The sequence below is a fragment of the Stigmatopora argus genome, chromosome 2, assembly GCF_051989625.1.
Source record: "Stigmatopora argus isolate UIUO_Sarg chromosome 2, RoL_Sarg_1.0, whole genome shotgun sequence".
In the NCBI taxonomy this organism is placed as follows: Eukaryota; Metazoa; Chordata; class Actinopteri; order Syngnathiformes; family Syngnathidae; genus Stigmatopora; species Stigmatopora argus.
The window spans coordinates 9,183,273-9,196,559 of NC_135388.1; the positions used below are offsets into that span (position 1 = coordinate 9,183,273).

Below are 13,287 nucleotides of genomic sequence, written 5' to 3' on the forward strand. Positions count from 1 at the left end.
TTCTTTTTTCCGGCAGCGTTTTTAAAACTTGTTTGTGTGTTACTAAAATTGCTCGGTTAGGCCTATTAAGCACACTTGCAAAGAAAAAAAAACAATGTTTTAATTGCTTTCACATTCTATGAAAGAAAAGAAATCACATATTTACATTTTAAAATGCTTTTTGTGTCTACTCAGATGGAATTGTTAAGCCGTACAGACACGGAGAGGAATGATTGACATATCGCCCTCTTGTGGGCTCCAGAGTTATTACTTCTGTTCTCTAAGGTGTGTAGTAATTCATCAATATATTTTTGGTCACATGAAAAGCAAGAATAGAATAAGATATCACACATATACGCAGAAAAACAAAGAAATGGTGACTTAGTAATGTATAATTATACAATGTAATTTTAATATACAGCTCTGATAGAAAAAAAGACAAACTAACCAGAATCTTTGATTTTCCTTTTTGTACGACAATACGAGTAAAATTAGAAAAAAACCTTCCAAATTCCCCAAAAATTGGCTCATGTTTTTTCATCTCCCAATTCTTTTCAATGCTTTATATGCGGTTAAAAATATAACAGGAATAAATGTCAAAGCAAAAATTCCTATCCAGTCTTGCCGTGCAAAAAATACTGACATTCTTTCAGTGCCTTTTTAATACCTTATTAAGCTCTTTCCCTTGTTATGATTTTAGCATTAATGGGGTCCTAAGCAGGTATTATAAATATGCTTTACCATGCCGTGAGGATCAAGTGTAAGTACGAAACCAATGTTCTCTTAGTGTCTGGAATAAATTGTGGTGACGTGATGACGTCACAGGCTGCTGTAGATCCGTTTGATAGTGTTGCCCTCATCCCTGGCGATAATGCCCTTCTCGATGTACAAATCCACCTGCTGGTCCATGAAGTCCTTCAATTTGGACAGGTCGTAGTCTGGCAAGCAAATAGACCAGAAAATTGTGTTATGAGAAGACATCACGGCACCCAAACAAGACATAATCTCTGCCCGCATTTGCTATTACGAGGGATTGAGGTCAATACAAGCGTGTGTGGATTGAAAGAAAACATAAGGGAGCCTAAATGACATGTATTACATGTCAAACACTATTAGGGTCATTCCACAATTGGATTGAAATCCACACCACACAAAATGCATAAACATGAACATGTGTCAATTATTGTTATAGTGCTACTGCCCAAATACTGTCACTGATATTTTGTTGTTGTTGCGCAAGCAAAGTAACACATTTTAAACCAAGTTAATAATTTTTAGAAACTCCTTTTTAAAAGAATTGACTGCAATTATAACAATATATTTAATTACTAATAGGAAAAACAAGTCATATCCAGAAACGGGCTTAGCATTATGAGTCATAGGCACAAAACAAACATCCTCACCACTCTCAATAATAGGAGCGAATTATAACAAAGAAAACACCTGTAAATGACAAGTCTGTTCCACACAAAGTTGCCGGGACACAGTTTGCCAAAGACAAACATGACACATGATTCCACCTAATTTGATTGTTACTGGTTAACCAAAAAACTTTGGAAAACAATACCATTGCGTTCAGGTCACCTAGTTTTGTGGATCACCAGTCACTGATCACTCAATGGGATCTGGGACATTTTTACTTCCAATCCATTTTGACTGTGAGAGGTTTTACAGCAAGTGACCGCTGCCAGCCTTTCCAGTCAAAATGGATAGGGCATCTCTCGTTATCATTGGCAGCACGGAGTTAACTGTGCGGAGCGTCTTTCTTCTCAGGCCGACAGGTCGGCGGGGAGGCGGCTGTTGTCCTAGACAACCTTTCCGACATCAGAATACTAATCAAGTGTCCCACATACAAGCGAGATGAGCCACAATTAAAAGCTCCCGTGTTGGAAATGCAGCATTTCATTTGAAAGGCACCCTGCCTTTGTGTTTAACAGCACCTGTTCGCTCACACAATGTTCAATAAAGCCTCCGCAAGCCGAGCGGAAAATGCAATTTTCATGCGGCTATCATGTTCTGCCCGCGCGGCGAGAGGTCATTAACATTTCATTTCCTGCTGCCAAATGAAATAGCGCCTGGCATTGATTTTGACAACAGCAGGGAGACTTTGGTGCGTCAATCGGGTTGCCAGTCACATCCTAAGTCATAAGAAAGGGAGCCAAAACCACAGAAATAATGGATCTTTTGAGACAGGGTGTCAAAATAATTTTTGTCTTGGGATACATCGTTGCCAATTTAATTTTGGTCATCGCAAAGGCTAAGGATACTGACAACAAAGCTACTGTATTTTTTGGACTATAAGTCGCACTAGCGAAAGTGTGGACAATGAAAGAGGGAAAAATGTATAAGTGGCACTGGAGTATAAGTTGCATTTTTTGGGGACAGTTTTTTAATTGCCAGACTATGAAAAACTTACTAAGTCCAATTTATAGTGCTTCAAAAACATTTCTTTTGAAGTGATACTCACAACATGAGGTTGCAGACCTCACAAAATGATACAGGGGGCCAGATGAGGCCCCCGACCCTTTGGTTTGACACCTATGATTTAAGGCATTTTCTTTTTTTTCTTTTTTTTGTACAAGTAGGAAATTCAATTAGTATTCTATTTCGGACAAAAGAGTAAGGCCCCTTGGCAGCAACAAAAGGAAGAGTAAGTCAAAGGGCTTTTGAAATTGTGGAAAGACATGCTCAAGAGTTACTGAAGAGACTATTATATGTGAACAGGGCATTCAAACCAGCAGTAATTAGGACAAACTCGTGAAGAGTGATCCATATTCATTGGTTGTAGAACAAGCCTTCTTTTCAAATGCAAATTAGGGACAGCATAAAGAGTTTAAAGGCTCTTCTCTGCTTTTGACCCACTTGTGACCCACCCTAATTCTCTGGGTTGAGCGAGTGAGTTTATGCATTGGACTCACCGTCCTTGCCTTCTTCCTTGTTGTGTTTCTTCAGCCATTCAATGTTCTTCCTGATGGCCTCCAGATACGCCTCAGACTTGCCGGGCCGGTCTGTAAATTTTAAATGAAGAGATAAGATTAATCAGCTGTATTGCTTTTGCACTTGAAAAAAAAAGTACAGAACATCCTGACAAATTAAACGCATTTTTTTTCATGGACTCTTTCACTCTCAATCATTAAAACCAAAAATATATTGCTAACGATAATCCCTTTTTGCTATGAAGGAAGTCCAGTATGGCGTACATGGAAAGGAAATTACAGCAGCTGCGATAAGGCTTTTGCTTGTCTTTTATTGGACTGGCCTAATTCTGGGCCAAACATGGATTCAGTGCTCTGATTGGTTCTGCTGTCCTGTCTTATTTATTTATCTCCTGCTTTCTCTGCTACACAGAACAAACGATCTGATTTTTGTTTTTTAAAACTACACTCAAAATTTGTTGAAACGTCCTTTTAATCTACTCTCATTTTACAGTTTAAACAATCCCAAAATGAATGCAAAAGAACGACAATCTTGAAAATGTTAGTATAGATTGGGTCGGTTTCGCTAAACTGACTAAATTTTACTGCACAATAAAGAGCAATTTATATTTTTATTCTTGTCAAATTGGACTCAAACAATATAAAAAGGGGTAGAACAGAATAATCACAAGACATAAATAAAAAAAAACCTAAATAAAAAGATAAGGAAATCACAACAAGGGCTACAACTACATGGGGTCTGCACATCACAACTGTTTTGTAGACTGACTGGTAAATGGCTGCTCTTCCTTGGTGGAATCTTTTAGGTTCTCATATTCCTTTTGCATTCTGGCAGCCTCGGCTTTGGTGTTGTCGTCCTCGTCGAAATTCTTGCCCGCTGCCCGGAAACACACAACGGTCCATTAATCATTACACTTTACTACCCTGTCAGCTTCTTTGTGGTCCAAAATAGCCTTTAAAAGGTTTAAAAAGAGCAGTAAATGTTCTCTGGAGTAGATTGATCATATTTGTAAAATCTTTCTCATGGTTATTTTACCATCATTTCCTGTAAAATCTGCCGGTCCGAGAGCCTTTCCAAGCTTGTTCTTGGTTTGCATTGCAATCATAGCATCCAGATTTTCTATAGGTGAATGACAAAAAAAACAGGATTATACCATCACTTTTTTCTCTGTGAGAATTAATTTCTCAGTTAAATAAGCATCAATTGTATTTCACTTTAATTCAGTCAATTAATCTTGCTGGATGACTTAATTCAAAAAACAACCAATGTAGGCTTATGTTATTTCCATTTTGCATAAATAGATGTGCTTTTTGTTACCATTTGTGCCTTCCTTTCTCGCTTGGCAAGTTTTTCTCTTCCCACCACACCGCCTACTCCCAAATGTAATGCTGTAAAATTATGTTCTTTTCAAGGCCTCCTCCTCAGTATTTAATAGTCACACGCGTAGAATTGTGATTCCTCCTACTTTTCCTCATCTAGCGTTCTGGTCATTAACTTATTTATTTTGACTGGAAATGTATTTTTGTGCCTGCCGAGTGGTACGTTCACCTCACTGACGCAATTGCACAGTGAACATGTTGCTAGGCAATGGAGAAATTTGGACCCATTTTCCCCCACTGCCGACCTATAACAACCATATGGCCCACAGGTTACTATGGAAACTCTTTTCATGCGTAAAGGCTGTTTTGTTCAGTTGTGCGTGGTGACTAATGGCTGCCTGCTACTCAGGGTCATGTGAAGGACCCATATGTACATCTACAGCAGTTGGGTGTCCAAACCTTTTTTCCCCGAGGGCCGCTTACAAAAAAATCAAAAGCTTGAAGGTCCAACTTGAAATCCTCCCACAATCTATGAATTTATATATGCAGTAAAAAAAATACTGATTCTCTACAGTTTCCTACATTGATTTCAACACTTTATCAGTTTGCCCATTAAATTATAAGAGTTTAATTCACTAGTTCATGTAGTTCAACTAGAGAAATGCAACAATTTAGATTAAAAAATATTGTTTGAAAATCTTTTGCATATTAGGGTTAATTGGGGCTTTGGTTGGTTTGTATGTTTTACGCCTATTGTGTCCCTCATGGTTTCCCTTCCTTCATGTGATCAGGTGTGTGTACTTGGTAATCAACCCTTGTCTGTCTATTTAAGTCCTTGTTATTTTCTTGATTCCCCCTTACCTCAGTTTTGTTAGAGCACTCCACGCACTCATCCCTTGACTGCCTCCCTGCATTTGGATCCTACTCTACGTTCCACGCTTGACGCCCCACGTAACGTAACAATCGGTAGAGGGAGCCCGCGTGTGACTGAACCGCTAGGCTACGCTAAGGTCATAAAGGTACTCGGACGTTTCGTCGAAAGACATTTGGTCCCCGGACGTTTAGTCCCCGGATGTTTGGTCGACCGGACGTTTGGTAGAACGGACGTTTGGTCGCCGGGTTGTTACTGTTGAAACCAGCTCTCAAAATTATAATCATGAGAGAGAGAGTGAGTTTAATATCTAAATATCTAATATCAAAATATCAACAGTAAACTCTGTCATAATTTAACAGCGAGCGAACCCGGCGACCAAACGTCCGTTTCTACCAAACGTCCGGTCGACCAAACGTCCGGCGACCAAACGTCCGGGGACCAAACATCTTTCGACGAAACGTCCGGTCACGGGTGATAAAGTGCACTTACCCAGATAGGAGACACCTTCTTCGGGTGTGATGGTGCCGTACTTGACCATCATCTTTACAAAATCAATCAGCGTTTTCATGATGGTGATGAGGGTCTCTCTTTCCTGAGCGTCTTGTTCTGAAACAAAGATTTCAGCACTGTACGTAAGTTGATTTTTCAGATTAATTTTATTTCCGCATTGATTTTTCGAATGATTTTCTAATACTGAGTTGCTTTTGCCACACAGAAAACAACTGATTTGTGTTGGCAGTCATTGGTTGCCATAGTCGTAGGGCTGCAGGGATATGAGGGACGGGATTGTGAATAATTAGTGCTGTGCTCGTGTGTTCCTGGACAACAGTTTACAAAGGCGGGCAAAAGAGTGACTCGTCCTCGTACATGTCATCGTCAAGACGACAGCACATCTGCGTCTTTGCGTTGCCCCGGGAAGCTGATGTGTGATGTCATTGCTCACCTGAATTGAGGCTCTTGAGGAGACGGTAGAAGTTCGGAAAGTACTGCAGATCCCGAAGGCCGTCTTCCGGGTTGACTTCGTTGTCGCCCTCTCCGCCATCTTTGTTCCAGGCGGTGTCGTCTTCATCTTCCACGTCCCTTTCTACCTCGTCCATGACATCGTCGTCATCCCCAGCTTCCTCGTCGTCATCATCGTAACGCCGATTGGGCGGCTCCCATTTGTCCTGCGGGCGTGGGCAGCATTTTTATGTTTATTGAAATCAAATTGACTCTGGCAAATGACGTAATGTCACAGCAGTCATTTTACCGAGTTGTCGTCCTGAGTGTCCTGCGCGCCTCCGACGTCCTCTTCTTCGCTGTCCTCAATCTCGTTGTTTTGGGCGTTTTTGGTGATGATGTTCTGCAGAGCTTCGGCCACTTGGTACTCCAGAGTTTCAGCCTGGCTTTCTGTTATCTAAGGAGAGGAAGGCAAGACAGATGAACCTATCTTTGCCTTGTGTAATATCGATTGAGCCATTTGAGAATAGAACAAGTGAGAAACAGAGGACTTATAAAAGTAAAACAGAGGTGAACAAAATCCAACTGACACATCGAATCTTATCTGACTGCAGAGAAGCAGAGGTACTAAAATCTGAAATTGGAATTACAGAACGACTGGTACAAAAGAAATATCGATTCAACTCCTGTACTCTTTTTTTCGTGAATATAAAAGATGAAATACCAATTTGTTAGAATGTGTTTGACACTTGTGTGGATAAGTAGCTCCAAAAGTGAACAATAAAAATCAATTTTTGCACACTTTTAACTTCAATTCAATGGCCATTGTGTTGCTCCTTCGAGTTTGCACTTTAAACGAAATAATGGAATCTAAAATATAATAAACATTTTAATGATTGAAATAAAACTGGAAAGAGATTTAATTCTATGATAACTGACTGGAACTGTAATGAAAAGCCAAAAAATGTTGCTGCCATTGATGGCAAAAATACATGTTCAATTTTAACTGGTAGTTGATCATTCACCAAAATGGATTGGATGTGTAGCCTTGTCAATGGCAGGCAATGTGTTAAAACCAGAACACACGCAATGTTTTGGCACTTTGTTACTTCCCCTCACTCCTTGTTTGTACTGGTTCCATACCTACCAAACCCAGTTTGAGCAGCTTGGACACAATTCGGTCAAAGACGCCTCTGTCGTCCTCCTGGTAGATCTTGTTTGCAATCTTTTGCACAATGTCCTCAGCCGTGAGCGGAGTGCCGTCCACCTGACGGAACGTGTCGGTTTCATCTGAGACCACAAAGGACAACATTTGTGTCAACTAATTACATTTCACTCTGTTAAAGGACAGAAAAGACTCGGAAAATTGAGATACTCTATCAAGCCTTCAGTTCATTTATCAATAATGAGTGGATTTTTCCAGACACAGAGAGACAAGAGAGAGACATGCCTGGAACCTTCAAGACCTGATAGCCACATATGCAGGAGGATAAGATTGGAAAAATATGGAAATGATGATTATGTGAGTAATAGATTGCTTGCCTTTTCATACACTTTTTTTTCAAGGTGTATTTCATGGTAAGTGCTCCAATAGTTTGACTACGATGTGTATCTGTTTATGTCTTATGAGAGAGATGCTATTCTTACATCTGGACTTTTTTATTTATTTTATAATTCCTGTGCCTGCCAAGCATGCACTGACTTATTGAATCATCTTCAAGCTATTGTTATCTCACTCCGAGGAGCCACAAAAAACATCCAAAGTGTGCTTTGTGATATTGTGACATAACACAAGATGAGGAGAAGCTGACACATGCAGCAACCGATTTTTGATTCTATCAGTTGCAAATTTAGGCATTCTGTTACAACTAACATTTGGCAGGATGTTCCAGATTTTACAGTGGTTATGATCAAATTTGACAAAACCACTTTTTTCCTCTTTAAATTTTTTTAGGTCATGTTACTTTCAACTCCTAAGACACAGTCATCAATTGTAGCGTTGGTAAATTTTTGATGTCTCTTTTTTAATTTTGTAATTCATTCACAGCCATCCGTTTACAGAATAGCCAACGGCAATATTCTAACCATGAGTTTGGACAGAATAATTCATGACCCAAGAGATGGGATGTTATATGTATGATCATAGTGTATATAGAGCATATCTACCAAATGAAAGAGTAGACTATTCTTTCAGCAGGGGGAAAAAAACACATTCTACTCTCTCTTTTCTATTTTTTGTGATCCACAGTAGAATTTTTTAAACCTCTATCTGTGTAATCTCAAACTGGGTTTATCTCATAACCAGACCATTGCCATGCTACTACCCATTGCGGTATAGTAGTCTAGAATCTTGAAATGTATTATAGTAATGTGATATAGTAATATAATCAGACACTCCCCAATCAATCTGAATAAAAAAAATATAATTCTCCTCCAAAGCAGTGGATGAGCTTACTAGGCATCTTTTATGAACAATCTGATTGAGTATTACAGCAAACACTCATGCTACTAAAGAATTCCTTTGAAGAACAACATTGGCTTTTGGGGAATTCATATTTTCCAGGCATTTCTATGAAAAGAGATTTTGAAGCTGGTGCTTCCTAGGGTTGTTGGCAATGCCGCATTGGGAGGGAGATAATCCCACTGACATCCACGTGTTGTCTTTCATGTCTGCCTGCAGACACACGTGGCTTGTTCAAAGGTCACCCACTCGCCGACAAGAACCGAACAGGATCGGCCTCGGCTTTACTCGGGTGGTACCCATGGGGGTCAATGCTTTCATACTGTACTTCAACACATTTTTTGGTACTTGCCGTGCTCCATCTCTTTCTTGGTCGAGTCATATTCCTCAGCAAGGCGGCGACTCTTGGTGGAATCAGATTCGTCTGGAATATAATCGTCTTTCTTCCGCTCATCCTCATCTTTGCCGGCCTCTTTGGATTTCTGGCCCTGGGCCAGTGACTTAAGCGCTGTTGGGTCATCGCGGTCCGGCTCCTTGGAGATTGCGGGCTGCTTGCTCTCTGACGGACAGGACAAATAAAGATGATTGATCGTTGTGGCCTCGTTGCAAACGTTGGACATTTGGAAGTAATGTTGGACAATTAACTTTACGAAAGAACACGATTTTTGGAAAAAGACCACAAATGTACCAAATTGAAGGTTGCCTCCTAATATTAATATGATAATTTTGGAGTTTAATTTTCCCTTTAAATACAATTCAGGAAAATATATTTGAGTATAATGCTGACAAAAACCAACAAATTTCATACAAGTACTTTGCTACCTTGACTCAGTTAAGATGGTCGGATTTAGTTAAAATTGAAAGCAAGACTATGCCTGAATGCGATAGATTCCAATAAATTACCCTAAATTCTCATAACATTTGCACAATTCTCAAACTTGAAAAGCGTATTTGAATTTTTCCACCCTTACATTGGACCAAACCGGGCTAATTTTAGGTTCTAAGCGCATTGATGAGGCATTTTGTTACTGGCAGCGCGGAAACCTGAACTCAGGATGCGTCACGAATTGATTAGCAATACAATTTCCTCTTACCAGCAGACTGTAGTGCGACCTTAACGCTGTCCGCCTCGGCAATCTGAGGAAATGACAAGCGTTCTGTGAATAATTTCCACTCGGCAAATTTTGAATATTAAAAAGAAAGCCTCACCTGCTCTTGGAGTGGCCTTTCCTCTGTCAGCTGTTGGTTGTACACAGATTTATCTGCAGCAAGATGAAAAATACATACAATTATTATTTTCACCCATTTCATGACATTGACAGTGACATTGATAATTACTTTATCACAACACTGTTATTTTAGTGCCATTGGCGATAATGGGCATCAAACAATCATGTGGCTCTTTTCATCCTTTATTTTGTTACAAAACAGGAACGTTCCTTCACTGTCAGCCCTCCCAGTTCAAAGGCATTGGACATCGCTCTCCGTAATTGGAAGCCGAGAAGTTAATTTTCGATATTTTATAATTGAATGCATTTTTTAAGATGACTATTATTTTAGCTCCCGGGCATGTGTGGGCTGCCATCCTTCCACTCCACCCACCACTCCCATGCATGGTCAGATCTTAATCGGATTACCAAACAAAAGATTAAACCGAGTCGAAAATAGAGCACCGGCCGGAACAGCCGCTGCTGAGCTGCAGCTCAACTTTGCCGTGCTCCCTTAATGAGCACATTTACAGCTAAAGTAAGATGAACACAGCTAGAAAGAATCACACAACCAACAATTAGTCAGCATTTCTCTTGTGGTGATTGTTTTAAACACACAATGAGGGTCTATTTTGCTCTATTTGTAAGTGGCATTTGATTGTGACAAGGAACACGTGTGTTTAAAGTTTCTACCTTTTTGCAGTTGTGTTTTCATGCCAACTTTCTTAACTCAGATCTAAATGACAACTGTGTTTTGAATAGAAATGAACTATAATGTCATTTTAAAGGCCAACTCACCATCGCTGGATGCTGTCGGCGTCGGAAAGGCAGATATTTGGCTGAGTCGATTGAATAGCAGAAGCTGAAAAAACATGCACAAATGGATCGGAGCCATCCTCGGTGAATGAAAAGGAAAAGGAAAATGGGTTGGCCGGTGCTCCGGTCGTCGCCGTGGACGTTACGAGAGGAGACTGCTAGCCGCTTGAGTGAAGCGCTCGGCGGCGGAGCGGCTGGCCTGATCACCGCTTGACTGGGGAGGGCGGCGGAGCTGTCTACGGTGGACGGTGCTGAAAAGGAGGTCACGTAACAACGGCGACACGGCAACACGGCGGAGGAGGAGGAGGAGGAGTGAGCAAGGCTGCTGAGCAAAGCCCCGTGTGAGCTACAGCATCACTGGCCAAAGGATGGAACACAGCTCAGCACAACACGATGCGTACTGCCCCCTCAATGAGGAGGAGGGGGAAGAGGAGGAGGAAGAGATGGACGCTGTAAAAAGTCTCCCCATTACACACTAGCATAGCACATACTGCACCCTATGTTTTGGTGTTAAACATTTTGTCCGTGATATAATGTAAATGCAATCACTACCAAAGACGGCGATAGACGTCCAATCCATTTTTATTGGCAGGGGTATTGGGATTTTTTTTCATTTTCCGATTTGCTTATCTTCACAAGGGTCGTGGAGGATGATGGAGCCTATCCCAGCTAACTTTGGGTACCAGGCATGGGAGACCATGAATCAGTGGCCAATGTCGATTGTCCAATCAGCCTTCCATGCATGTTTTGGGAATGTGGGAGGAAACCGGAGTACCTGGAGAAAAACCTCGCGAGCCCAGGGATAACATGCAAATTACAAACAGGTGAACCGACCTGGATTTGAATCCAGGACCCCAGAATTGTGAGGCTGGCGGGCTAACCACCCAGTCGCTGGGCCACCCTTTAGATGGACACAAATTATATTATATTTTTTATATGGTGTGTGTATATATGTATGCATATATGTATATGTATGTGTAGCCTACATGTTGTACAAGTAAAACCTAAGACTTATCCAGCAAATGTCTATTTCAATCAGTTCACTAATGTCGTCAGATTTTTAAAACCTCAATACTGACACCCTGTGCTTTTTTGGTGCAAGTGCATGTTTTATGGGACTTGTTTGAAAGACATTTTTTCATGTTTCAAAATAAAAGAGATTTTCATTTAGGAAGCATTTTTGCACGTAACTGCACAGGAATAAACTTAAAATGAATGAGCGGGGTGTCATTTTTTAAAATGAGCCATACTAAATGGTCACTCTTTTGTTTTGAAGGTGGGTGATTACGTGTCCCTGTGGCAATTAGGCTGGATGCCAAACACCGACGTGGGAAAGAAAACGTGCTACACGGCCACTTCTAAGTACCCAGTGGAAGCAAACATGGTAAATATGAGCGTTTATCCAAACATAATTGACCCATGCATGATCCGTGTATTAGTCATCGTAAACTGTGTTAGTGATTTTCCAAGTTGATCATGAACGCTGGCGGTTGCTGGTCAATCAAATGTGTTTGATTATGTATGCATATATTATATATATATTTAGACTTCCCTGGAATGTATTTTCTCATTTTTCCATGTCATATCACAACAACTGTAACAACATTCCATACCTTTTCCACTAAATCAATATTAAGATTTGACTTGCCCTGCTGCTTAACTCTGATTCCCCCCACCCCAGTACAACTTAACTGGGAAAGGCAGACCTCCCAGTTGAAATGCATTGGACGGCTATCGCCGCCAGAGCCAACCGATGAGTTAAAATTTTCGAGTCTTCCAAGTTCCAACCATTTAAGAGACTTCTCCCCTTGTATTTTTGATAAATGCTTTTGTGTGGACAGCGATGGAGCCACAGAAGAACATTTAGTTACTTTTCTTGTTTTTTATAGGACTCTGAAGGGAAAACTACTTCTGAGCCTTCAAAGACTTCACACTGACTCAGATCAGAACATTTCAAGGCCTTTAAAGTCCCTCCAAATGCGACAAAACAAGGTATTTAAAGAGCAGTTTACTGGAAAACTTGCAATACTATTCCAAATGTGCTTTGTGGGCCACGTTGTGATGATGTTTCATTTGTCTTTGTTTAGATGGTTTTAATGGTTTGACATTTATTCAATATACTTTATATTCAGTTGATGGTAAAGGCTCCCCATAGATTGAAGGCAGATAAACCAACCTAAAAATGTACAATATTGTTGAGTCACCGCTAGAGGTCACTGCTTTACATATTTTCAAAGTCAATGTCAAAAGTAGAGTTCAGATTTTCTACTTTAACTGTTTTAGAAGAACGTTCTATGTAAAGGTGTGTTTTCTGGGGAATTTTTGTGTATCACACAGGAGACAATTAGTCACTGAGAGAAGTGTGTTCCCAAAAACTTTGAATTATCATATGATTTGTATCAATTTTACCACTTAGAAATATGCTTGGTTTAAATGTTTGGCTCCACCATCTTGGATTAATACGCAGTTGCTAGTGTTCATCTAGAGGAGGCAAAATCTATATATAAAAAGTACATTTTAAAAATGTTGAAAAAAATACTTCACAATGTAAAAATTCACACTGTGTATGTTAAAGTATGACATATTTTAAAAAATGATATCCCGTAAATTCAAAATGTGTTGCGCATAAAAATGAAAATAGAATCTGTTTTTTCCCCCGTTCCCAAAAAATAACCACTAAATAGACATTGATGTGCTTGTTTTTGAGTTTAAGGAATAATGCTGACTTGATGTTTGATGCATATCTGTAGCGCG

At 40.1% G+C, this 13,287-nt stretch overlaps 1 protein-coding gene and 1 long non-coding RNA gene across 2 annotated transcripts in view; one reads left to right on the forward strand and one right to left on the reverse strand.

Annotated features, from left to right (window-relative positions):
* Positions 1–84: 84 nt before the first annotated feature.
* scg3 (secretogranin III) lies at positions 85–10,898 on the reverse strand. The gene is made up of 12 exons (XM_077587953.1): positions 10,516–10,898; positions 9,719–9,771; positions 9,604–9,646; positions 8,862–9,068; positions 7,196–7,338; positions 6,359–6,505; positions 6,053–6,275; positions 5,599–5,715; positions 3,952–4,035; positions 3,685–3,792; positions 2,898–2,987; positions 85–917 (listed from the first exon to the last, which is right to left on the reverse strand). Exons 1-12 carry the CDS (start codon positions 10,610–10,612, stop codon positions 799–801), a joined length of 1,431 nt encoding a protein of 476 aa, XP_077444079.1. The 5' UTR covers positions 10,613–10,898; the 3' UTR covers positions 85–798.
* A 910-nt stretch (positions 10,899–11,808) lies between these two features.
* Positions 11,809–13,287, forward strand: part of LOC144089983 (uncharacterized) — a 42,719-nt gene continuing 41,240 nt past the window's right edge. The window contains exons 1-2 of the long non-coding RNA XR_013305251.1: positions 11,809–11,917; positions 12,423–12,525. This is a non-coding gene — a long non-coding RNA (uncharacterized LOC144089983). The remainder of the gene's footprint in view (positions 11,918–12,422; positions 12,526–13,287) is intronic.

What these genes read in the sequence shown, in the direction of transcription:
- scg3 (XM_077587953.1), bottom strand. Translation starts at nt 10,612, where the DNA reads ATGGCTCCGATCCATTTGTGCATGTTTTTTCAGCTTCTGCTATTCAAT. An exon ending in AGAAGGTGTCTCCTATCTGG is followed by an intron (nt 4,036 to 5,598) that starts GTAAGTGCACTT and finishes ATTCACCTATAG; the next exon opens with AAAATCTGGATGCTATGATT. An exon ending in AGATTTTACAGGAAATGATG is followed by an intron (nt 3,793 to 3,951) that starts GTAAAATAACCA and finishes GTTTCCGGGCAG; the next exon opens with CGGGCAAGAATTTCGACGAG.